Source organism: Pipistrellus kuhlii, unplaced genomic scaffold, assembly GCF_014108245.1.
Source record: "Pipistrellus kuhlii isolate mPipKuh1 unplaced genomic scaffold, mPipKuh1.p scaffold_m20_p_22, whole genome shotgun sequence".
NCBI lineage: Eukaryota > Metazoa > Chordata > Mammalia > Chiroptera > Vespertilionidae > Pipistrellus > Pipistrellus kuhlii.
The window spans coordinates 4,139,619-4,165,367 of NW_023425521.1; the positions used below are offsets into that span (position 1 = coordinate 4,139,619).

The 25,749-nt window shown below is 38.4% G+C and overlaps 1 protein-coding gene, 1 non-coding gene and 1 pseudogene across 13 annotated transcripts in view; 2 read left to right on the forward strand and 1 right to left on the reverse strand.

The window, feature by feature from the left end:
• Nucleotides 1-25,749, forward strand: part of GPATCH8 (G-patch domain containing 8) — a 66,503-nt gene that overhangs the window by 34,068 nt on the left and 6,686 nt on the right. For 5 of the 12 annotated variants that reach the window (XM_036451647.2, XM_036451656.2, XM_036451649.2 and 2 more), the window contains 4 exons: nt 2,699-2,766; nt 3,634-3,720; nt 4,026-4,169; nt 22,952-23,082. In XM_036451647.2, the coding sequence (XP_036307540.1) occupies nt 2,699-2,766; nt 3,634-3,720; nt 4,026-4,169; nt 22,952-23,082 (430 nt within the window). Of the gene's footprint in view, nt 1-668; nt 714-733; nt 1,876-2,698; nt 2,767-3,633; nt 3,721-4,025; nt 4,170-22,951; nt 23,083-25,749 lie in introns of those variants that run through there. The other 7 variants (XM_036451654.2, XM_036451652.2, XM_036451653.2 and 4 more) reach the window with 3 other exon arrangements.
• On the forward strand, nt 13,822-13,951 carry LOC118726694. Its single transcript, XR_004990375.1, has one exon. It is a non-coding gene; the product is annotated as a small nucleolar RNA SNORA24 (small nucleolar RNA).
• Nucleotides 19,500-19,618, reverse strand: LOC118726699 (annotated as a pseudogene).

The following is a 25,749-nucleotide window of genomic DNA, read 5'->3' on the forward strand; positions in this document are numbered from 1 at the left end:
CCTTGTCTCATTCAAAGCTTGACTTTTTTTATGCAGAAAGATGTTAGCAGGCCTGGGAAGACTTCATTAAAAGACAAAAAATTCTAATGAAAACTAATTCAAGAGTTTTACTCATTCATAGCAGAACTCAAATGCACGTAGTTTTCCAGGCACTGAAGATCTAAGGTTATTTTCCAGACCTTTAATCATATCTATATCTAGATATAGATATAGATATAGATGTATTTTTTAGAAAGGTCTTGATGACTCCCCTCCTACTCCTCAAATCCTCTTAGCGTTCTTTAGTGAAGCAGGTGACCGTCACTGTCCAGCTGATCTCTTTGGTATTATTTCTTTAAAGACCCGCCTTGGGCCTTAATACTGATTTAGTTAAATGAGAAATTGGAAACTAGAATTAGTTCTCTCACTTTGAGCGAACACCTTCTTGCACCCCCTGCATAATTAAAGAGGAGGTTGTTTATGCTCTCACGTAGCAGCACAAAAATCTCACACCCTGGTCCAGTATGGAAATAACTGCCGTGGCACAGAGTGCCCTTCCTCTGTCCTCACTGAAACTGGGGGAGGGACAAAGCCCAATTGTTACTTTACCCCACCCCATCTGCCTGCTAGAAGGCCTGTTTCCTACCCTGATTGGTTTCTGCCTAACAAATGGTGTTTCTTTTTTACAGCATTATGATCCTGGACTTGTTGTGGTGATGGTAAACTTAGCAGTGGTAATTTTTTATTTTCAGACTGAATACTCCTTTTGTCATCAGTGCACCAATATGTTAGGCTTTCTTTCTCTGTTGTAGCCTTCATCCTTCTGCTTGGTCTTTTTCATTTTCCTTTCCTTTCCTTATGCAACTTGTCTGATCCTCGTTCATTAAAGGGTAATGTTAAGAAGGGATGTATCTGTGTTAGAAGTGAAAAAAATCAGTTAAAACATTCAATTTTAATACTGTCAAAAACTTGATTTCTCCACAATGTAATGGGCACTAGCACTTGCTACTGCAATTTATAAATAAATTAAAACAAACTTTGACTGCCTTAGAAGGCAAAAGTACTAATGCAGAGTTTATAAACAGGGGTTTACAGAGGTAATGAATTTATACCAAAACTTTCTTGATTCTTACATAACAAATTCTGACAGACCAAAAAAGATACCAAAACAACAAAAAAAGTAAATTCCTTTGTTGTTGTTGTTGTTTTTCAATTCTTTTATTGGACCATTTGTTTTTACCAGTAAATCCCTGATTGAGACGTTATGAAAGTGATATTGCACCTAGGAAGTCATTTTTATAACCTGTCTTAATTTGGTCCTTTTGCTAAAGATTGCAGTCACTGCTTATTTATTATACCATTGGGCATAAGATAATAACGCATTTCATTTTAATTGGCAGTCTTTGAAAGTATCTAAAAGAAGGCTGTATTTTAGAACATTTTTCTGGCATTAGAGGCTCTTTATTTACTTAAACTTTTTTCATTATAACAATTATTCCTAATTATCTCCTTATTGTTTAAAACGTAATGGGATATCTGTGATAAGTAAACTTCTGAATTTGTTTTTATTGTTATTTTTAATAAAAACTAATTCCATAGTTATGGAGCAACTAGGTGCAAGCGGTTGCTGGTCCCTTTGAAACAGTTTCTTCTTTTTTGTCCACGACCAAACCTAGTCATGATCATGGCATCTGTTGTTATTTTTTAATTTGATTTTGGTAATAGCTCAAATTTAGCCTGACAAAACTTAACTTTTAGCCCAAAGGTATAATATACATGTGTGTATAACAAAACAAAAAAAATTTTTTTAAAAAGACAATTGTTTACACCAGGCTGAGTGACATGATCAGGGAAGTAAACATTGTGTTTTTTCACTAAAGGTGTACAACGGATAAGGTAAGTCCTCTTATCAGTGGGCTTACATCACAATAAACAGCGCAAGTTGTGATGTAAAACAGCTGTGGTAGTAAAGTGCTTGTCTGCCCCATTTTGCTTTGTTTGGCTGGTTATGAGTGGATTAAATATACATTTTTAAAAATCTTCAGCATAGATCGACTAGATTAAAGTCAATTTTCTTCGCAACTAGTCCTTTTCACAGCTTACCGATTACCACAGTCAGGTTAAGTCCATTTTGGAAAAGGGGACCTGAGGGCACCAGTTCAAAAGAAACTGTTCTTGTTTCTAAGGGCAACTAACTGTTGTTGCTTATTTAAATTTTTCATAGCCCCACTGAACTGTAAAGCATCTTTTGAAAACAAAACAAAAAATATTAAACATACTGAGTTGTAATTACAGTTTTCCTGTATCATGTTTGAAACTGCTTTTTTGATTTAAGCATGTCAGTTGAAATATTTATTCCAGTTTTAAAAGTGTGTATGGGAGGATGTCAGTGAACAGTAAGAGTGAAGTGATTCTTGATGAAAACTTATTTTAAACCTCCTGGGGCCATTGCTTAGAAGTGCTTTGCATTACTTAATTTTGTCACAGTAATCTGGAATTATTCTCACTGGAAGGACAATCAAGGTGGTTAATTGGGCTTAAACTGGGAGAGGTAGATTTGGTTGTAAGCTGTGAGAATGGCTTTTGTTTGGTTCACTGTAGCTTTCTGGTCTCTGCACTCCAAGGCAAGATCTCTAACCACCCAAACCCAATGTGTAAAGTGAGCTTTTGGCTTGGCTTAGCTTTGCATCTTAACCTTGATTGTGTGTTCCTGTTACAGGGAGAACTGATCCCATTCCGATTGTTTTCAAGTATGACGTCATGGGCATGGGTCGCATGGAGATGGAGGTAAACTGATCTCATTAGCTCACTCATTCTATGGAATATTTAAAATTGATATTAATTCCAAATTCAGATGCCAGTGCAAGAATACATTTATTAGATAGAATGTGGTTTTAATATTTTTCTTTGGAAATTTAAAATTACATTTTACATTTTTACTTAGTGCTGCCATTGAGGTAGGTAGGTGGCAAATAATAACTGTTTTAATTGAGGCATAGAGAAATCCAGTGTTTTGTCCAGGATTATGCCACAGACCCTGGTACTCATTTCAATAGGCAGTGTTGCTTAACTCTTAAAATATTTGCTATGGTAGAAGATTTGTCCCTTAGAGATGTGTACAACTGTCGTTTATGGTATCTTCATCGGCTAAAATATTTTCTCCATTTACTCCTAATTCTTTGACATAGACCTCTGAATTAAAGTCTGTTATCGTTTTTTAAAAAAATGTGCCTGTTGCCGAAACCAGTTTGGCTCAGTGGTGGAGCGTCCGTCTGTGGACTGAAGGGTCCCAGGTTCGATTCCGATCCAGGGCATGTACCTTGGTTGTGGGCACATCCCCAGTAGGTGTACAGGAGGCAGCTGGTCGATGTTTCTCTCTCATCGACGTTTCTAGCTCTCTATCTCTCTCCCTTCCTCTCTGTAAAATATCAATTAAAAAAAAAAAAAAGTGCCTGTTGGGAACCAACAGCATGCATGTAAGGATTAATGATTTTCTGCAAGCTATTTTCTCTGTGGGTGACAATAAAGCAAGAGGTTACTGAGCAAAATACAGAGGTTTTTTTCATCCAGTACTGTAGTTTGTGCAGATGACTTTTAAATTGCTAATTGGGGAATTGTTAGGAATTAAGACTAATTATATCTTATTTTGTTAAGCTCGATTATGCCGAAGATGCTACCGAACGGCGCCGTGTCCTAGAAGTGGAAAAAGAAGACACGGAAGAACTAAGACAGAAGTACAAGGTACTTAAAAGAAGCTTTTCTTGCATGTGGGGTGTTCACACTGAAAGACATTTTCAGTGCGAAGGATCTCTGTTGACAGCACTTGTTTGGCATTTGGTGGTGATTAGTAGTAGATCTCATCTGTTAGTACAACCACTCACAAATTGTCCCACCAACTTACCCCTTATGTTTCATTCAGCTTTTACTTGTGCCACTAAATTTATGAAAAGCCCTTTTTTTCTCGTCAGATAAGACTACTTCTTTACAACATTCACTTTAAAATTCTACCAAGTTCATTTTTTGTTTGTATTTTGTGGTTCTTACAGGATTATGTTGACAAAGAGAAGGCAATTGCTAAAGCATTGGAAGACCTCAGAGCCAACTTTTACTGTGAACTCTGTGATAAGCAATATCAAAAACATCAGGAGTTTGACAACCATATCAATTCCTATGATCATGCACACAAACAGGTGAGGAATAGTTATTTGCTAACAAAGAAAAATATACTTTATTTTTTGTTATAACTATTGAATTTTGAGTGGACCCCCCCAAAAAATTGGAGACTACGGTTTCTCTGGTTTCTTGGATCTGCCAGTCTTAATATGAAGTCATCTGACTTTTTTTCCATGACAGAAGTCCTGACATAGACCTCCCCCTTCCAACTTATGTAGAGTGAAGAATTGTGAACTTCATAAATCTTGCATAAAATTTTTGTTTGAGTGGTTCTTAAATTTGTATTTGATTTGGTAATTCAAGTAAGGATCACTAGGAGCTTTGTTTTTCTCTCTCCCTCTTTATGAACTTGTGAAACTTTGAACAGCTATCCCAGGCTGGTTGTTTCATCTTTTGTATAGAAGAGTTCTTGCTTTATTAGGCTACTCTTTCTTATTAGTAAGTCATTTTGTTATACGGTACTCTTGGAAGGTAGGTAAATCTTAAGAAGGAAAATAAAATTAGATGCTATCTTAACTTCAACAAAAAACTGATGCTGCTCCTAAGCCATTTGGCTCAGTGGATAGAGCGTCAGCCCTTGAACTGAAAGATCATGGGTTTGATTCCTATCAAGGGCCACATGTACCTCGGTTGTGGGCTCCGTCCCCAGCCCCAGTCCAGGCCTCTGCAGGAGGCAACCAATCAATGTGTCTCTCAGTCAATGTTTCTCTTTCTATCTCTGTCTCTCGCACTTCTTTCCAAACTCTCTAAAAATCAATGGGAAAATATCCTCAGGTGAGGATTAACCAGAAAACAAAACAAAAAAACTGATACTACATGTTGAAAAGTTTGCTGAGAAATAAATTACACTTTCTTTGCATTCTTTTTTTAAAAATTTATTTAGGGGATAAAAAATCAGTACCTAATGAATTACTGGCATAAAGAAAGCAGCGATACTCCTGAGGGATTTTAGAAGGAGAAAATGAATCTTTATATCTACAGCACAGTTCTGGCTTATTAAAGGATTTTGAGCTATTTGATCTTGGGTGACTTTAGCATAACTTGTTCCGTTGGGGGGGAGGGGTACATAGTTGTATTTGTTAGGTTTGTAAGATTTATGGGCTTTGCTGGAATGCTCTCTGAAGCTGAACCTGTTAAACCAACATTATTTTAAACCTTTGTTTTATTTTTCAACCAACCAAAGATTTCAGAGCACAGGTTAAAGATAGGCTTTGACTAAGCTTTACTTTTACTACCAAGGGGGTACTTTTCAAGGTGGTTGAAGTATTATACTTTATGCAACAAGCTCTTCCACATTTAATAACACCTAACCAATTTAAGGTTATTTTACTGATAGAGTTTTATTTAAGACAGATTTTCAACAATTTATACACATTTGGACATTATTTTAATATATTGTTAGCTCTGCCTGGTTTAAAAAACAGAAATTGAGAGAGCTTAGACAGGATGTGGCAAAAGTGGGTTTATAGTTGTGTACAGAACACAGAATTTATTCTTTTTTAAAAAGTATGTTTTATTGATTTCAGAGAAGAGAGGAGAGGGAGCAAGAGAAACATCAATGATGAGAATTATTGATTGGCTGCCTCCTGCACACCCCCCTCTGGGGATTGAACCCACAACACAGTATGTGCCCTTGGCCAGAATCCAACCTGAGACCCTTCAGTCTGCAGGCTGATGCTCCACCCATTGAACCAAATCAGCTAGGGACAGAATTTATTCTTGTGTTATATGTTAATTATTATTTTCCATATGCACAACTATAAACCACTTTTGCCCCAACCTGTATATAAATAAAATATATTGGCAGTTACCTTACACCTTTAAAGAATGATCTGCCAAGAAAGAAGAATGCAATAATGATTAATACTTATTCAGTAGCTTTTGCAGCTTTTCAGTATATATATAATTCAAACTTTGGGGTTATTTTTTATGGATTTAAGAAAGACATTTTATACCTAAGTACATCTTTACCTTTTTTGGGCTTTTGAGAATTTCTTCAATTAAGTAGTCTCTGTGATTACCGTATTTTTCGGACCATAAGACGCTCCGGACCATAAGACGCACCAGTTTTTAGAGAAGGGAAATGAAGAAAAAAAGATTCTGAAACAAATAGTGTCCTAAAACATTTTATGTGCATTAAAACCCAACATCACAGTCATAAACACATGTAATCAACCCTGTAAAGTAAACAGCAGCATTTAGAACCATTTTAGAGCCGGGCAAGCACACAGAGACTATACAGAGCCGGGCAAGTAAAAAAACTTTTTTTTAAAAGTATATGTGTAGGCTATATTTGGACCATAAGACGCAGGGACTTTTTCCCCCCACTTCTGGGGGGGAAAAAGTGCGTCTTATGGTCCGAAAAATACGGTAGTTTAAAACATTACAGAAGAAACTTTAGGGACCAAGTGGACATTTAGAAAAGTTACATTTTAATTAATGAGAAGTCTCCTGAGTAAAGTTTTTTGTTGTTGTTGTTGTTTTTTAATATATTTTATTGAGTTTTTACAGAGAGGAGGAGAGAGGGATAGAGAGCTAGAAATGTCGATGAGAGAGAAACATCGACCAGCTGCCTCTTGCACACCCCCTACCAGGGATGTGCCCGCATCCAACGTACATGCCCTTGACCAGAATCAAACCTGGGGCCCCTCAGTCCGCAGGCCAACGCTCTACCGCTAAGCCAAACCGGTTTCAGCTCCTGAGTAAAGTTTTAGTTATAAGAGAATAAACCAGGAAAAATATAATTCAAATTTGAATAATGTGTACACTTGCCTTTTAAGGGGGAAATCCATCAAATCAAAAGCAAAACAGATTTACAATTAAATGTAGAACTAATAAAATTCACATTGACAACATTAATATGATGGATGATAATGTTTTAGTGATATTTCTTTCAACTTGAGAGAAGTAGATATTGTTACAGCTCTGGTTCATTTGAATTTGACCTGTTTATTCTCCTGTGCACTTTGGTTTGACTCAATTCTCTCACCACTTTTCCTGCAGTGGTTCTCCACAGGGGGAGATTTTGTCCCCCAGGATATACTTGGCTATGTCTGGAGACATTCTTTGTTATCACAACTAGAGGCATCTGGTGGTGGAGGCCAAGGATGCTGTTAAACATCTTACAATGCACACAAAGTTCTTTGCAGCCAAGAATTACCTGGCCCCAAATGGTTGAGAAACCCTTTCTATTAGGACAACTGAAAACTTTCAAATACATAGGTTTTGTGATATCATTTGACTTTTGCTTGGTACAAACAAGTCACTATCATTTTAACTCCCCAGTTGTCAATATTTACAAAGCGCTCTTTAGATTAAATATCTCAAATATTCATTTATTACTCTTTTTTTTTTTTTTTTTTTTTACCATCAGAATGAAAACACAAAATTAATTTATGGATTACCTTCTCCATTGATATAGAGAACTAGACACCCGTATGTGAAATTCAGTGCCCGGGTAGAGTGCCTAGAGCCATGGCTGATGTGGCTCGGTGGATAGAGTGTCCGCCTGCGGACTGAGGGGTCCCAGGTTCGATTCCGGTTGGGGGCACATCCCTGGGTCACAGGCTTGATCCCCACTTGGGGACGTGCAGAAGGCAGCAGATCCATGATTCTCTCTCATAGATGATGTTTCTCTCTCTCTCCTTCTCCCTTCCTTTCTGAAATCAATAAAATATATATATTTTAAAGTTGTTTTTTTTTAAAAAGATGTAGTATGATTTTGTTAATTTTGTTTATTTTTGATGGCATGTTCTTAATTTGGTTGAAATATAGGCTTTTTCATTTTTTTCATTTTCCTTTATACTGCTGTCTTATTGGAAATGGTAGAATCTTGAAACACAATACTATCTATAGTAACAAAAAGCCAGATATCATGGTCAGAATGATCGGTCGATCAGTTGCTATGAGGTGCATTGACCACCTCTCAGTCCCTCCCCCGAGCCCACAGGCTCTCTTTGCTGGATGGCCAACGGGGAACCACAGGAACCGGGCTGGGTGGCAGCAGAGTGGGCCTGGGGACTGGACTTGAGGGGCAGCAGCAGCGTCGAAGGGTTGTGGGGCGGCGGCAGGCAGTGTCAGGGGGCGGCAGTGAGCAGCTTCGCAGGACGTGGCGGCGAGCAGTGTTGCAGAAGGTTGTAGGGCGGCGGCAGCATCACCGAGTGTCCCGGGCCGGTGGCTGGAGTGTCACAGAGTAGCAGACATGGCTGTGATTGTGCACTGGGCCTCTAGTAAATATATAAACAGAAAAACACGTGGCACTAAATTTTATTTAGTTACGCTCTTCCCTGCACTTAAAATTTCTAAGGAGCCCAGCTGGTTGGCTCTGCATAGAGCATCGGCCTGTGGACTGAAGGGTCCTAGGTTCAATTCAGTTCAAGGATACTGAACTGGGTTGTGGGCTCGATCCCCAGTAGTGGGTGTGCAGGAGGCAGCCAATCAATTATTCTCTCTCTCTATTTATTTATTTATTTTTTAATATATTTTATTGATTTTTTACAGAGAGGAAGGGAGAGGGATAGAGAGTTAGAAACGTCGATGAGAGAGAAACATCGATCAGCTGCCTCTTGCACACCCCCTACTGGGGATGTGCCCGCAACCAATGTACATGCCCTTGACCAGAACAAACCTGGGACCGCTCTACCACTGAGCCAAACCGGCTTCGGGTATTCTCTCTCTTTAAACATAGATGCTTCTAACCTATTTTTCCCTCCCTTCCTCTCTGAAATCAATAAAATCCTATCTAATTAAAGAGTAGCATGCAAATTGACCATACCTCTGCTACATCCACAATCCACCCCTACCAGCCAATCAGGAGCAAGTATGCAAATTAACCCAACCAATATGGCTGCAGCCACAGAGCAAACGGGGGGCTTGAGTTTCCCTGGCAGTGGAGGAAGCCAGGCTTCCTGCACACCCTGGCCGGCCCAGGCCTATGCCCAATCTACAAAGTTTCAATTATAGAACATAAATCCCAAATGCCAAGGCCTCCGCTTGGGTTGCCAGGGGTGTGGCTGACCTGCAAACCACCATAAACCCCTAGCCCAAGCCGCCTCACGTCCCAAGGGAACCCCCACCTTGATTCAGGACACCCTTCAGGCGAATCAGCTGGCCCCACCCTTGCATCGGGCCTCTATCCTAGCTAATAAAAGTAATATGCAAATTGACTGGTACTCCAACACAAGATGGCCAACAGGGGAAGGAAGTTGGGAGGGACGGAGCCAGGAGGGGAGGGCAGTTGTGGATGATCAGGCCAGCAGGGGAGGGCTGTTGGGAGGGACCAGACCTGCAAGGGAGGGCAGTTGGGGGCAATCAAGCCTGCAGGGAAGAGCAGTTAGGGGTGACCAGGCTGACAGAGGAGGAAAGTTGGGGGCAACAGGGCCTGCAGGGAAGGGCAGTTGGGAGGGAACCCAGGCCTGCAGGGGAGATCAGTTGGGGGTATCAGGCCTGCCGGGGAGGGCAGTTAAGAGTCAATTAGGCTGGCATGGGAGCGGTTAGGTGCGATCAGGAAGACAGGCAGGCCAGCAGTCCTGGATAGTGAGAGGGATGTCCAACTGCCCATTTAGGCCCAATCCTGGATCCCAGTTGGACATCCCTCGAGGGGTCCCAGATTGGAGAGGGTGCAGGCTGACTGAGGCACATACACATACACATGCCATGTGCATGAATTTCATGCACCAGGCCTCTAGTAGATAATATAAAATTCCTAAGGAATCTTTAATTGACTGTGATACAACACAGTTAAGTAACCCCTATGGGAGGTAGGTCCTATTTATTATTCCTCTTTGATAGACATGACCCAACCATACAAATGGACCTACCATTTTCCAAATTTATGCTTTAAAATCATAAAGACAACCCTGTCTTGTCTTCCAGGAAGGCACACAGGATTTTTATGAATCTGAGATAACAGGTAAGTACATTCAACCCTATGCTAGTAATCCCTAGTTTGCATCTTCCATCAGATTTTCACCATTAAATATTTTTAAGGTGGGCAGATTCTGAATGCCCATATCTTCATTAAGCACAAATAATCTCTCAAAAGGGGGCTACGGAGTCACCCTCATTTGTGGGATTTTTGTTTTATTTTGCCTCTCACTATTCACTATTTTCTAAGGCATTTTGTGAAGGAAGTCATTAATACACAGATATCAAGAACCAGCTTGATCTTCAAAGATGAAAAAGCTAATTGGATATTTTGGCTCTTTTCAGTAGTTTAACCCTTATTTTAAAGTAATCATTTCAATACATTTTGAGGTCTTAAAGGATATGCCTTCCCATTCTTCAAGAGATAACCAGTGATTTCTTTTTATATTGTAAGTTCAGTCTGATACGCCCAAGTGCTCAGTAAGCATTAGAAGATATCTTCTACCTTTGTTGACTGAGTTACGTTAAAGTTGACTTTGAAACTAAACATTTTTCCATCTCTATCTCCCTGCCTCTTTAATTATTTTGCATGTCTTAAAAAAAAATAATAAAAAAAAATACATCTAGCTGAAGCCAGTTTGGCTCAGTGAACAGGCCTGCAGACTGAAAGGTCCCAGGTTCAATTCCGGTCAAAGGCATGTACCTTGGTTGCAGGCACATCCCCAGTAGGGGGCGTGCAGGAGGCAGCTGGTCAATGTCTCTGTCTTATCGATATTTCGGACTATCCCTCTCCCTTCTTCTCTGTAAAAAATCAATTAAAATATATATATATTTTAAAATAAAAATAAATAAGACACATCTGGCCCTAGCCCCGTGGTCAGCAGACTGCAGCTTGTGTGCTACATGCGACTTTTTGGCCCCTTGAGTGTGGCTCTTCCACAAAATACCATGGCCTAGGTGAGTCTATTTTGAAGAAGTGGCGTTAGAAGAAGTTTTAAGTTTAAAAAATTTGGCTCTCAAAAGAAATTTCAATCGTTGTACTGTTCATATTTGTTGACTAATGAGTTTGCCGACCACTGCCTTAGCCCATTTGGCTCAGAGCATAGAGCATCTGCCTGCGGACTGGAGGGTCCCAGGTTCAATTCCGGTCAAGGGCACATGCCTGGGTTGTGGGCTTGATTCCCAGTAGGAAGCATGCAGGAGGCAGCTAATGAATGATTCTCTCATCATTCATGTTTCTCTATCTCTTCCTCTACCTTCTTCTCTAAAATCAATAAAAATATCTATATATTTTAAAGACTTAATAACAAAACATATGTTAATTGATATGACAATGGAAACTATTTTCTTTAGTTTTCAAAGGGCTTAAATTTCAAAATCCAAAGAACATTTTTCCCCCCAGAGGTAAATTTACAGCAGCACAATAATAGTTAGTGCCTTATTTTTTATTATTATTAATTTCTTTATTGATTAAAGTATCACATATTTGTCCTCAACCCCTCATTCCAATCCCCCACCCCATCCCCACTCATGCCCCTACTCCCCTATTGTCCTTGACCACTGATTAGGCTCATGTGTGTGCACATCAGTCCCTTATTTTTGTTGTTGTTTTGCTTTTCTTTCTTGGTGCCTTGTTACCTACTCGGGATTTTTCCAGTCTTCCTCTGTTTGTGCCACTAAGGATCTCCTCATTAGCCTCCAGTAGATAAACCAGAGACCATAAATTATCCCATAGATGGATCTGTGTGGCCTTTGTAGTGATAGTTTTTCCCCTTTGATTTCAGTTGGTTCCCAATTTTTGAAAGTGAGACTTTACAGCCCAGCCAGTGTGGCTCAATAGTTGAGCGTCGACCTGTGTTCCAAGTTCACAGATGGATTCCTGGTCAGGGCATGTGCCCGGGTTGCAGGCTCAATTCCTCTATAGAGGGGTTCATGCAGGAGGCGGCCAATCAATTCTTTCTCATCATTGATGTTCCTAACTCTCTCGCCCTCTCCCTTCCTCTCTGAAATCAATAAAAAATATATTTTAAAAGTAAAAAATAAATAACAAATGAGACTTTATATAATTTAGGCTTTGGCTTATTTTGAAAAATTAAGATGTCTGAGAACATTTGTTATACATTTCAATATAACAGTTGGCTAAAACTAGTAACTGCTATCGTCAAAAAGGCATGCACATTCACAAACTCTCCAATTAACTCTGGTTTCCACTTCATCTTTCCTCTTGTGTCATCCTGTGTGACTCGTGATATTACTTGCCAAACTACTCTAAGCACTTGAGGTTGTGACCAACCTTACATCTTTCCCTCCTGTCAGCACACAGGCTCCCACAGGTTCTAGTTGACACTGGGAAAGTAGCATATTGAAAAGCTGCCTTAGCCTTGGGCCTAATTTCCTTGCATTTTTATAACCATCTATGATAGTGTCATCCAGTGATTAGAATCTAGTATTGTAAAGCAGCTTTGAGAAAGTTTTAACTTATAAAATCAATATCTCAGTCAGAAGAAAGAGTGCTTTCAGCTAAATAACTTCATTGTGAAAACCCTGATAATTTTTTATTTTTTGAAAAGATTGAAATTTTATTTAATACTACCAAGGTCTATTTTGGCTATAAAAGCAATGGTTTTCTGAGCTTTAAATAGCTGAATTAAAATTAAGCCTATAGTCGAAACCGGTTTGGCTCAGTGGTAGAGCGTCGGTCTGCGGACTGAAAGGTCCCAGGTTCGATTCCGGTCAAGGGCATGTACCTTGGTTGCGGCATATCGCCAGTAGAGGGTGTGCAAGAGGCAGCTGATCGATGACTCTTTCTCATCGATGTTTCTAACTCTCTCTATCCCCCTCTTCCTCTCTGTAATAAATAAATAAATAAATAAACAAAAACAAATAAATAAATAAATAAATAAAATTAAGCCTATAGCAATCATCAGTAACTTCTCGATTCTGAATTGTATAGGATAGAAGATATTACTGTATGATTTAGTTAACTTTGTCTAAACTGCTACAGTAACAGTTTTAAAGCATTGCATACTTTTAGTTGACTACTTCACTATCCAGGAATGTGTATTATCAAGGAACAGAAATTTTAGAGTTTTTCTCATTACTCAAAAACAAAATAAGTTCTGACTTTATTTTCTGAGACATTTCACAGTGATCAAGAAAGGAATAATCACATGGATTTCATTCAACTTTGGGGGAGTTACTTCCCACTTGAAGTCTCATTGTTTGCTGGCTGGATTTTTGCCTTCAGAGTTATTTTACTGCAGTCTGCCCTCTGTGTGCGTGGCACATAGGGCATCAGGAACAAAAGCACATCAAAACCAGTTGTACCTCTGGCAAGCCACTGCAGCTCTAAATAAATATGGACTGGGTTCCTCTTTCAGTGGTACTTTGATATTCAATTGGGGGTGGAGGGGAACAACACAAAAAAACAAGGCAAGAGAAAATTTTAACACTAAAGTAGAAAGTAGCAAAATCGCTAAGATCATATATCAGTGAAGGTATTCCATAGATGCTCTATATTTTGGGTCTTTATAGAAAGCTTATCAATTAAAAAAAACCATAAGTTGTTAAAGATGTGAAATAGGTTAAGAAAATTATATAGTATTTATGAATGCCAAAGCTTCATAAATGTTGACTTAAACAGCACAATTTACCTTTTGAGATTATACTTCAAAGCAAAGCAATTGTGAAGAGAGTATACATCTTTAAACTTGAGCATGTTGTAAGTTGTGTTGTTTTTAAATATATTTTTATTTACTTCAGAGGGGAAGGTAGAGGGAGAGAGAGAGAAACATCAATGATGATCTCCATGTGTCTATGAGACCTGTCACTGTGGCAGTCTCCCTTCCTAGCCATGGAAGAGCATTTTCTTGTTTATTGGCAAAGCTGTCACCATTTAATTGGTATCAGATTCTGACTTGCACAAGTAACATTCTTCTCCTGTAAAGCCCTGAAGGACGCTGGGTTATCACAAAGTTTCTCAGTGTTTCCGCTAAGTGGAACTAATTGCCTCAATGGTGATGGAAACAAGGGATGAGAAACCCATGACCAGTGAAGTCTCCTGGAGCTTCCTGCAGTGCACAGGATTTCCAAGGCGCCAGCTCCAGGGTGGAGTGGGAAAGGTGATGGGAAAACAAAGTTCTGGAAGCCACAGAGGGAGCATTTTCGGCACAGACCTGAATGTTTTAAGTAGCAATGAGTGTATGCTTGTTACAATTAAATAAAGTCTTGGTTCATCTGCAAAAAAAGAAAGAAAAAGAAACATCAATGATGAGAGAGAATCATTGACCAGCTGCTTCCTGCACACCCCACACTGGGTATCGAGACTGCAACCCAGGCATGTGCCCTGACTGAGAATCAAGCCGTTACCTCCTGGTTCATAGGTTGGTGCTCAACTGCTGAGTCACGCTGGGTGGGTAAGCATGTCGTAGTTTTAATAACCTATAGCGGAGAGATTAAAACTTTATGTTCAGTGATACTTTGTACCACTCTGGATGCCATTTCTTTGGGAATGTTTTGCTTAATAAGAAAATTTACATCCTTTGACCTGTCTTCCAAAAATTGAGCATATTTAGGCTTTTCACCTGTTCAGTCTTACCACCTCTGCTTTTTGGGAATACACATCTTACACCCAGCTATCACAGCCTTGGAAAACTCGGCATCTGTTTAGGGAAGCTCTCTGCTTTTGTGAGCAGAAATAACCCTAAAACAGACCTTCTTAAGAGCTAAGGTTGCTGGTAAAATCCTGTATTCTCTCACTATGTATGTCTCACTCTGTTCTTCTTGGCACACAATCCAGATTTGAGTAAAAATGATTTTACCTTACGGTATTTAGGTTCTTGGAAATCGAGACCTTAAGCAAAACAACATAAAACCAATTTTACCAGAGGCTATAATATAAACAAGCTAAGTTCCTGTAGCATATTTCTTATCACAAAAATATCACCAAACTGCCGAAACCGGTTTGGCTCAATGGATAGAGCGTCGGCTTGGGAACTGAAAGGTCCCAGGTTCGATTCCAGTCAAGGGCATGTACCTTGGTTGCGGGCATATCCCCAGTGAGGGGTGTGCAAGAGGCAGCTGATCGATGACTCCGATCGATGTTTCTAACTATCTCTCTCTCTTCCTCTCTGTACAAAATCAATAAAATATATTTTTTTTAAAAATCACCAAACTTAAACATGGAAAGAAATGTAAGAGCTATACATACATTTAAGAAAGATTAATAAAAACAAATGAAGTAATTGTTTTTCACCCTGATTTGGAGGTAATCAGAGCCTCTCCCAATAGCTCAGGGAGCAAGGCCAGGATATCCATTGTAGCGTGTACCATCCACACTCTCACACAGTGTAGAGACACCAATTCTTCCAGTGTGGGAGGAAACGAGTAAGCAGAAAGAAAAACAAAACAAAACATGTAGTCATGGGGAGAATGTGCAAACTACAGACAGTAGCCCGTGCTGGGAATTAATTTTTCTTCCCCTCTCATTAACTTTGAAACGACATTATTCAAGGACCTGCTTATATTTATCAGTGTTGCACAGTGGTGGAGATTCTAGGCTAAGGCTGTATGTTGTATTATCTAGTCAGAAAAGTTAACTTACGGACTAATGAGAAGTTTATGAATGACAATGCTTTGAACTGGGATGCTGCTGCACCATTTGCTTTGAGCTCAGGCAGCTCTTATGAATTATAATCCTTCAAATTTTATATAGAGGACAAATGTTTGCCTCCAGATAGGACCTAGAGGGCTATATAGATATACTTAATATTCGTTATCCACAGCCCTGGCTTGTTTGGCTCAGTGGATAGAGAGTCGGCCTGTGGAGTGAAGGGTCCCAGGTTTGGTTCCTGCAAGGGCACGTGCCTATTTGTCACTTGATCACCAGTAGGGGCCATGCAGGAGGTGGCTGGTCAATGATTCTCTCTCATCATTGATATTTCTATCTCTCCCTCTTTCTTCCTCTCTGAAATCAATAAATATATATTTTAAATAAAAACCTTGTTATCTACAAAAACACAATGGCAAACCATTTCACATGTACTAGGATGTCTAAGTATTGGAGAGGATATGGGGAAATTGGATCTCTCCTACATTATTAATGGGGTTGGAAAACAAAACAGTTTTGCAAATTCTCAAAATGTTAAGTTACCATATGGCCAGTATATACCCAAAAGAAATGAAAATGTATGTCTACACAAAAACTTGTAACAAGATTGTCCATAACTTCTTTATTCATAATAGCCAAAAAGTGGAAACAGTCTGTCCATCAGCTGATGGATGGATAAAGGGATATTCCCTGCAGTGGAATATTTCAGCATTTAAAAGGAATGACTTATTGGTAAATCCACGTTGCACAAACCATGAAAATATTATGCTAAGAAAAAGAAGCCAGTCATAAAGATGCTCATATTGTATAATTCAATTTGTATGAAATGTCTAAAATAAGCAAATCTATATGGAATGTAGGTTAGGTTTCCAGGGCCTGGGTGGAAAGAGGCAACGGAGAATGACTGCTAATGAGTATGGGGTTCCATTTGAGGTAATGGAAATGTTCTAAAATTAGATAGTAGTGGTGATTGCACAACTCTGAATGTACTATTCCCACCAAATTTTATACTTTAAATGGGTGAATGTTATGGTATGTGGATTATATTCCAATCAAATTACCTTTAAAACCTCATTTTTCCAGCTTAAATGTGTGTGTGTAAAATAAAGCAGACACACCTGGTATTAAAGAATATGCCATACATTTAAGGCCTTTTGCTGAATTCCTGAGCATAACAAAGCATCCATTACACAGTGATTTTTGTGACAATTTGATATTCACCAAATAATATTAAGAGTCATAGTGTTACAAAATCACTGGGCATAAAAGGTAAGTATTGCCCTAAAATGACTAATTAGTACTACTCTTAAAAGAATGTATACTTTTCCCTCTGATTTTTTTCAGTATCTATAATCAACATTAGTGTTTAGGTTTTTTTTCTATTACCAACATTTCGTTTTCTGTGTTACTGAATAAAATTTATTTTCACCACTTACTGATATGCATAACTAAAAGAAAGGAATTTACATCTATCTAGTAATTTGGACTTCCTTAATCATTTAACTATAATCTTCCTTCTCTGAATACCTGAATGCTGAAACTTTGTGTTCTCTCCTGGTGTTCCCGCTCTCATCACATAGTGATGTTCTGGATGGTCTCATCCAGAGGCATCAGACACAGACTTGAATCAGAGTAACCTGGCCAAGTAACAACCACAGTGTGATTACTCCAATTTGGGAGAGGAAATTCACATTAATCTTATGTTATGAGAGTGAAACAGGAAACTGTGAGGAGATGAGGACATGGATTTGGGGTATGCAGGATTGTTAACATAGAGGAAAGGAAGTGATTGAGGTTCAGAAAAGACCAGAGTATGCTTAGCCAGAAAAAGATTGAGGTGCTGCATATAACCACCCCTTCTTTACTCACTGTTTCCCATCTCTGTTTATAACCAAAAAATAATACATAAAAGTATATGTGTATGTTTCTTCTCCCAATTCATTTTAAAACTGAACATTTGATAAATATTTATTGAGCATTTCTTGTGCCATAAACAATGGTGTGTGTATTGCAGAGTTAGTAAAAAAGGAAGTCCCTATTCTGAGACAGTGTGGTTGCTAGCTAGCAAGAAAGATAATCCTTTGACCCTAAAGAGACAAAATCAGGTTTTCTCTTTAAAGTTGAGTAAATATTAGAACATAGGAATTTAAGTGGCAATAGGAAATACTCTCTGGCTATTTTTTTATGCCTGCAATTTTTTTCACATCGAAACATTTGTGTGTTTTTTTTAGATTGAAATAACAGGTGTAAAATACTCAATAAACTTATAGCATCAAATTTTGTTTTGATAGGGAAAAGAGTAGCATCAAAAGATTACAAAAATATTTTATTAGACTCAGACCTTTATATTTTGTTAGGGAAAGCTGTAAATAAGTATCTTTATCTCATTCGTTCGCCACTTAAACACAGTGCCATTCCTTGCTATTGACCTTCCACATTATTGATGATGTGGGCAAATTTATCACCCACATTAAAAACTGGTATGATTTACCAGATTTGAATTTCCCTATTTAATTTGTTTATAGTTGGGTAGTGGAGCAGGACTTTGTTTCTGAAATAGACTCTTTTTTTTTTTTTTTTTTTTTTTTTGGCCAACACAGTGATGTTTAGCTGTGTTTAAAGAACAAGGATGTGCCGGGACCGGTTTGGCTCAGTGGATAGAGCGTCGGCTTGGGGACTGAAGGGTCCCGGATTTGATTCCGGTCAGGGGCATGTGCCTTGGTTGTGGGCATGTCCCCAGTGGGGGTGTGCAAGAGGCAGCTAATTGATGACTCTCTCTCATTGATGTTTCTGACTCTATCTCTCCCTTCCTCTCTGTACAAAATCAATAAAATATATTAAAAAAAAAAAAAAAGAAAGAAAAGAAAGAACAGGGATGTTATTTACATTTGAAGTGGTCTTTAGCCCAAATAGCCATAGTTATTATGTAGATGGATATTTCAAGCACTGGTTGTTTAAGGTCTTCCCTACTGGTCTTTTGAGAAATTTATTGGAAACCCCTGCCACCATGTGATTCAGAATCCAAGAGAAATGTTTCTTCCCTTTGTGCTCTATGCCACAAATGTATACATAGAAACATGCTGCTGTTGGTGGTGGTGGTGGTGGTTTGGTTGTTTTTTCAGGAAAACGGGGCCTTCAGAACTTTTCATTTGAATGGGGTCCAGTCTCCTTTTCTTGAATAAAATATTTTTCAGCTAAAAATGTGTTATTTGGCTTAACTTTTTATCAATAATCATTAATACTTCAAGAAATAAGCAAGTTTATCAGCAACTCTTCAGAAAGTATACTTTATAAGTTTAGAGATAAGGACATATATTGGCTTTGTAATAAGCTTAAATGATTAATTGTACCATTCAGATTAGACTGTGTCCCAGTTTGGAGTCTAACTTGAACTTTTGTTTAAGGTATAGAATTTGTTCAGCCTTTGAAAAGAGTTTTGGATTGGTGGTACATCTATAGTTTTGTTCTCCTTACATGAGCTTTTTCTCTTTAATAGATGAGTTGTTTTTCTAGTCACACCTTGAAGAAGTTATATGAAGTTGTAATTCTCTTTAAAACTTAGGAGCCGACACCGGTTTGACTCAGTGGATAGAGCATCAGCCTACGGACTAAATGGTCCCGGGTTCGATTCCAGTCAAGGGCATGTACCTTGGTTGCGGGCACATCACCAGTAGGGGGTGTGCAAGAGGCAGCTAATCGATGATTCTCTCTCATCGATGTTTCTAACTCTATCCCTATCTCTTCCTCTCTGTAAAAAATAAATAAAATATATTTTAAAAAAATAAAACTTAACAGGAAAGTAATTTATTCACAGAGAGAATAAATTAGGGTCTGTCTCTCTGTCTCTCTCTCTCTCTCTCTCTCTCTCTCTCTCTCTCATCAGTAGTGAAACAATCCATCCTTTTTACTTGCAAAGGGGGAACAGAAAGTGACTATGTCTTTAGGGCATTTACAAAGAATTTTCTTCACCATAAGAAGAAACTGAATAAAATAGGTTTTGTATCTTTTTATGAAAATTACTTTTTATTTAGGAAATTGAGAAGTTTCTGGTTAGGATCTTTTTTGGCATTTGGCCCAGTTCTGTCCAGAAGAAAAAGGACTTAAAATTTTAGATTTTTTGATTCTCTGAAGAATGAAACTCCTTATGATATGAGAATAATAACTAGGAAAACCTTATTATATAACCTGAATCATGTCCCTACTAGAGATATGAAAAACATTTCATAATTAAAGTTTCCTACATAAAAAATTATATGGGGAAAAGACAAGGATCCAATGTTTAAGCCAACTATTCGCCAACTACTTAGACCTTTTGTAGATGTAGTATTGCTCTGTGTACTTTAAGTTTGATTATAAAGATAAGGCTAGTCCTTGCCCAAATAAAGATGAAGGGGAGAGTCAGTATTGTGCTTCACACTTATTTGACAATCTCCTAAGTCTGCTAGATAGCCCTCTTTTTCTAACGAGGGAACCAGAGTTCAAAAAGGTGAAACCACTTGGCTAGTAATTAATGGAATTGAACCTGACTTTTCCACTCGGAAACTTTATACCTACCACCTTTCTGAAAGGTTCGCTAAGTATAGTCAGAGCAAAGTATGTTGGTCGCTAGATGAGTGTTAGCACAAAGTGCTAATAGGACAGTTCAGAAAGAAGAAAAATCCGGTCTTATGAGCGATCGGTAGAGACTTTGGGAGGAATCATTTAGTTTGATCTTGAATAGAAAGGAAAAACTGGGTTAGGAATTGATTTTTATTATCAGTATGCCCTTATCTGATAGAGACCTCAAATATATTTTGGATTTGAGGCAGTTGCTAAGCCCTGTCTCGAAGGTTTGGGTTAGAATCCTAGTTAGTTCCCAGTTCTACTTTTGAGACTCCAGACTTGACTAAAAAGTTAGTAAAGGTGATAGCAGTATTTGCTGCACCCTATTATAGTACCAAGATAGCTTTGCATGAAAGGTTATGCAATTTGAGTTTGTTTTATTGACAGCATCTCATTTTCTTCCCTTCCTACCTCCCATTGTGTTGTGGTAGGAATTTGAGATAGAAAATCTTCAGGATGATGCGGACATAGTTCTATCCCCATCAACTTCAAAGTCACATGAAGTGGCTTGCTGAATAATTGGCTTTATGTACTGTCTGACTTATCCTGGAGACTCCAGACTTTGACAAAAATGCTCATTCTTTTACTTGTTTATTTTTATTTATTTTTACTTTAGAGAGAAACATCGATTTGTTTTTCCACTTACTTTTACATTTATTGGTTGATTCTTGTGTGTGCCCTGAGCTGAGATCAAATTCGCAATCTTGGCATATTGGGACAACGCTCTAACCAACTGAGCTACCTGGTCAGGGCAAAATACTTACTCTTTTAGACAGTGTCCTATAGTTTGAAATAACTCCTAAAAGTGATGAAATATTTGTAAGAGGAGAGGAAATGAATAGACACCTGTAGATTTTCCAGACTTATTGGATGGCTGAGAGAAAATAGCAGATGTGAAAATAGCATACATTCTATTTAAATCTTGAGAGCCTATTAAGTTTTTGGTGAGGGGGAAAACCAACTCGATCTGACTGGCTCTAGTAATCATATAATAGTTCTGACAGGCTCTTCCTCTCTGCTTCATTTTCTTGAGAAAGATGAAATTGGAATCCATGTTTATTTAAAATAGCTGATCATCCCTCTTAAAGTGGTTTTTATAAAAATCATAATTCTGGGCAACTAGCCTCAGTAAAACAATTTTGCCCTCTGTTGGTTACTTGAGCGTCCTCAAAACAAAGGTAAATGAAAATAAGACTAATTGCTTTTAGGCATCAGTGGTCTTTCCTTGAGCTCTATAACTATTTTTTCCTGAAAAAAATACAGTTCTTCCATTTATGTAGGAGGGATTGTTACTACGTCAAGTCTGTGTAAATGTACACATATATGTGTTGTACAGGTGCTTCCTTTCTTCCCACCCCTTTTAGAGTTGATGGCTTTATCCCTGATTGTTCAGTATAATAGTGTGCAGATTCTCTAAGAGAGCTTGTGTAGTAATGCTTGCTTTATTTTTTTTTTTTCTCTTCCACTCTTGTTTTATTTTACTTTTTTTTCTTTGTGATGTGACATTTTCAGCTGATGTATTGAAAGCAAATCCTTCTAATTTGGGAGCCCAGATCACAAGAGTGAGTTTTTCTACTAGTGTCTTTAGCTGTATATCTCACTTTGTGTGTGTCTTTCCACCCTTTTCCCTTCCCAGTTCAAAAATATTCAAAACAAATTTCATAAATACTAGCTAAGAAAATTCCTCTGTCTGTTGAACATCATGACTTTCCATAAAGCAATGTCCACTTTATATTGGGTCAAATTCTTTTTCCCAATGCTGTTGTAAAAACATAGGCTATTGTATGTGTTTTGGTTTCTTTTGGTTTTAATATTATCTAGTGAGTTAAAAATAATTTTAATTCTGTCTTCATTGCAGATAAATATGTCTGGACTCTGTTACCAGGGTGTCATAGCACTGTTCTTTTTTGGTTCTTGTTCTTTTGTTTTAAGGAAAAATATATAATAGCTTCTGAGAATAAAAGATCCATTCTTTTATTAGGATTTTAAGTAATAAATTATTTGATTTATCTCTATTCTCCCTTCTCATCCCCTGGATGTTCCTCTCAGGGCCATGAAGCAATGAAAAGCTACACATATTACTGTCTAATTTCACCAGACTGACCGGGTGAAATGTGATCGGTCAAACTGGTGAGCTCCGAACATGCTAGTAGCATTGGAAAATGGTTTGTTTGATAGTCGCAGGAAAACTGTTCATGCTAAAAAGAAATAATAGCACCTTTTTATGGTGAAATAAACGTATGCTTTCTCTTTGTTAGTTCTGATTCAAATAATCTCCCCATGTAAGCTGTACATTGCTTTTTAAGATCTTACACCTGAGTAACTTTCTGTACTAGTTTACCCCTTTCTGTTTTCTTTGGCTTGTGTTATTACAATTTATCTCATGTTCTGTTTGTCTGGTTTTGCATCCTGGAAGAGCAGGTGATTAAATAGTTCCTTTTCTTCCTTCCTAGTGTTCTAAAACTTGCTCATTGCTTCTGACATCATTTAAGTTTTCTTAATAAAGCAAATGGTATGCTGTCGTAATTAGAAATGCAGATACTACAAGTGTGATTCCCAAAATAATCAGCCGTTGTGTTTTCTATTACCAGAAGAGAGTATAACAGTGTATTCTACACTAGCACTATAACCGTTGATTGAGGGTAAATTTTAAAGGCCTTGCTTTCAGGATCCCCAGGTTACTCTAAATCATCCTCCCTCTCTTCCCTTATTTTGTTAACCCAGAGATTAAAAGATCTCAAGCAGAGAGAGTTTGCTCGAAATGTTTCTTCAAGATCCCGCAAGGATGAGAAGAAACAGGAAAAAGCCCTTCGGCGTCTGCATGAGCTGGCAGAGCAAAGAAAACAAGCTGAATGGTAAGGACATTTTCTCTCAGAGGGTCTGTGGATAATTATAATCCTTAAGATTTAAGAATTATAAGCTTAAGTTTTTAATAGATTCCTCTTTCACCCTAAAAGCCTGTCTATACTTAGAGTATGCTATACTGACTCTGACTAAGTAGATGCTCACCTGAGGCCATATTCTACAACCTGTGTGACTTTAAATTATCAAACCTCTGTGCCTCAGTTTCCTTATCTATAGGATGGAGATAGTAATAACAGACTAATCTCTATAGTTGTGAAGAGTGATTAAGTCACTACATTAAAAGTGCTTATAAGAGTTAGTACATATAAATTATGCTCAGTAAATTATGCAACTATTATTGTTCCTATCTCCAACATTCATTCTTATGCAAAAATCACATTTGTTACATTATTGTTTTATAACTAAAAAGTACTGCAGCACAGATTCACATGTAGTAACCTCCTGAGCCCCTTTCAGTGTCATCCAAAACTTGAACTCGGGCAGACCACAGGTGGAGGCGGTGTGACTGCCTTGTAAGTACTATAAGTTAGTACAGATACTGTGAAACCTAGGGAGTGCTCTAAGGTTCCTCCTGCTTAACAGTTTGGGGCTGGTATTTTGCCTTGGGTTAAATTTTTCCCGCTTAAGGCTGAATTGCTAAGCAGTTAGACTTTGGGGACCCAGTCTTTAAGCAACTAAGGATTCATGAGGTATATGCTCAATTAGGTCTGGGCCCCCATGTTTGTTTGGTTGGTTGGTTGGTTTGGGTTAAGTTTAGGTTTTCTCCCTCTTTTTTTTTTCCATACCATTTGTCCCCCATAGAACCTCTTCTACCCCTCTCTTATCTGTGTTTGTTTCGTTTTTATTTATTTTTAATTGATTTCAGAGAGAGGAAGAGAGGAGGAGAGAAAAATAAAACTGCCCTCCTGGTTCATGGATCAACACTCAACCACTGAGCCACACTGGCTGGGCCCCATTTTGTTTGTTTAACTATATTTCTATTGATTTCAGAGAGGAAGGGAGAGAAATAAAAACATCAGAGATGGGAGAGAACCATTGAATCGTCGATTGGCTGCCTCCTGTCACTAGGGACTGAGCCCACAACCTTGGCATGTGCCCTTGACCGGAATAGAACCCAGAACCCTTCAGTCTGCAGACGGACACTTTGTCCACTGAGCCAAACTGACGAGGGCCCCATGTTTATTTTTAATGGCTGACCAGAACCAAAGGAAGGAACTGGTTACAGTTAAAAGACAAACTGATCATTCTTATTAAAAGTTTACAGCCTAGTTTCTTGACTTACTAGGTTTTGCAGACTAGTTCCTTGACTTAATAGGTTTATTTTTGTCTCTGGATCCTTTTTTTTTTTTTTTTTAATATATTTTATTGATTTTGTACAGAGAGGAAGGGAGAGAGATAGAGAGCTAGAAACATCGATGAGAGAGAGTCATCGATCAGCTGCCTCTTGCACACCCCTTACTGGGGATATGCCCGCAACCAAGGTACATGCCCTTGACCGGAATTGAACCCGGGTCCCTTCGGCCCCCAAGCCGACGCTCTATCCATTGAGCCAAACTGGTCTCGGCTCTGGATCCTTTTTTACTAATTTACTTCTTCTATGTTTTGGAGGCAGAAGGAAGGGAGAAAACGCACGTTAGTGTAAGTTTTGAAACAGAATGAACCTGAGCCCTAATGTTGAGTTAAACTGTGTATAGATTGCTTCTTTAGCAGCTCTTTATGTAGTAAAACACATTCCTCTTGGACCTGCTGCAAGGGCACCTCCTTAAAAGTAGTTCAGGACATTTTTAATACATGTTTTTTCTCAGAGGTGGCTTTTAGTTCTCACTTTTACAAACAAACAGCTAAAAGATGACCGAGTAATCTCATGGGAGAAAAAAAGAAAGTTTCGAACCCTCATCAGGTATTTATCCTAGGAGTGATGCATGACCCCATAGTAAGTATTACTGAAGTAACATGGCAAAGACTAAGCAAATATCAAAATAAATCCCCTTTTTATTCAGTTTGAGATTTTTTTTGCTGTGTGATAGGTTTTATGACACAGTGTAAGTATCTGCTGCTATCCAAATCTGTTGGGTTTCTATCTTCCAAAAGCAAGGATTACCACATGATCCAAATATATTTGATTCCTGAGTTAAAGACAGCTAGTAGTAGAGTTCAGATAAGGTGGACTTCAAATATCTAATGCTCTTTAGCTTGAGAGATGCCTTTATAGTTGATATACTATAAAGATTTCAGGCATACAGGGGTTTAAAATGCTGGCTTGAGGCTCCTCAGTGTTCCTGTTTTCAAACCTAAGAAAGTCCTTAGTAGTATCATGATCATTGTATGTAATGCCCAGAAAGAATCCAAACCAAAGCAGCTGGCCATTGTGGCTCAGTGGTTGAGCAGTGAGGAGGCTATGGTTCAGTTCCCTGTCAAGACCCAGGCCCAGATTGTGAGGTCAGTCCCCAATGGGGGATGTGCAGTAGGCAGCTGATCAATGATTCTTTTTTTAAATATATTTTACTGATTTTTCACAGAGAGGAAGAGAGAGGGATAGAGAGTTAGAAACATCGATGAGAGAGAATCATCGACCAGCTGCCTCTTGCACACCCCCTACCAGGGATGTGCCCGCCACCAAGGTACATGCCCATGACCGGAATCGAACCCGGGACCTT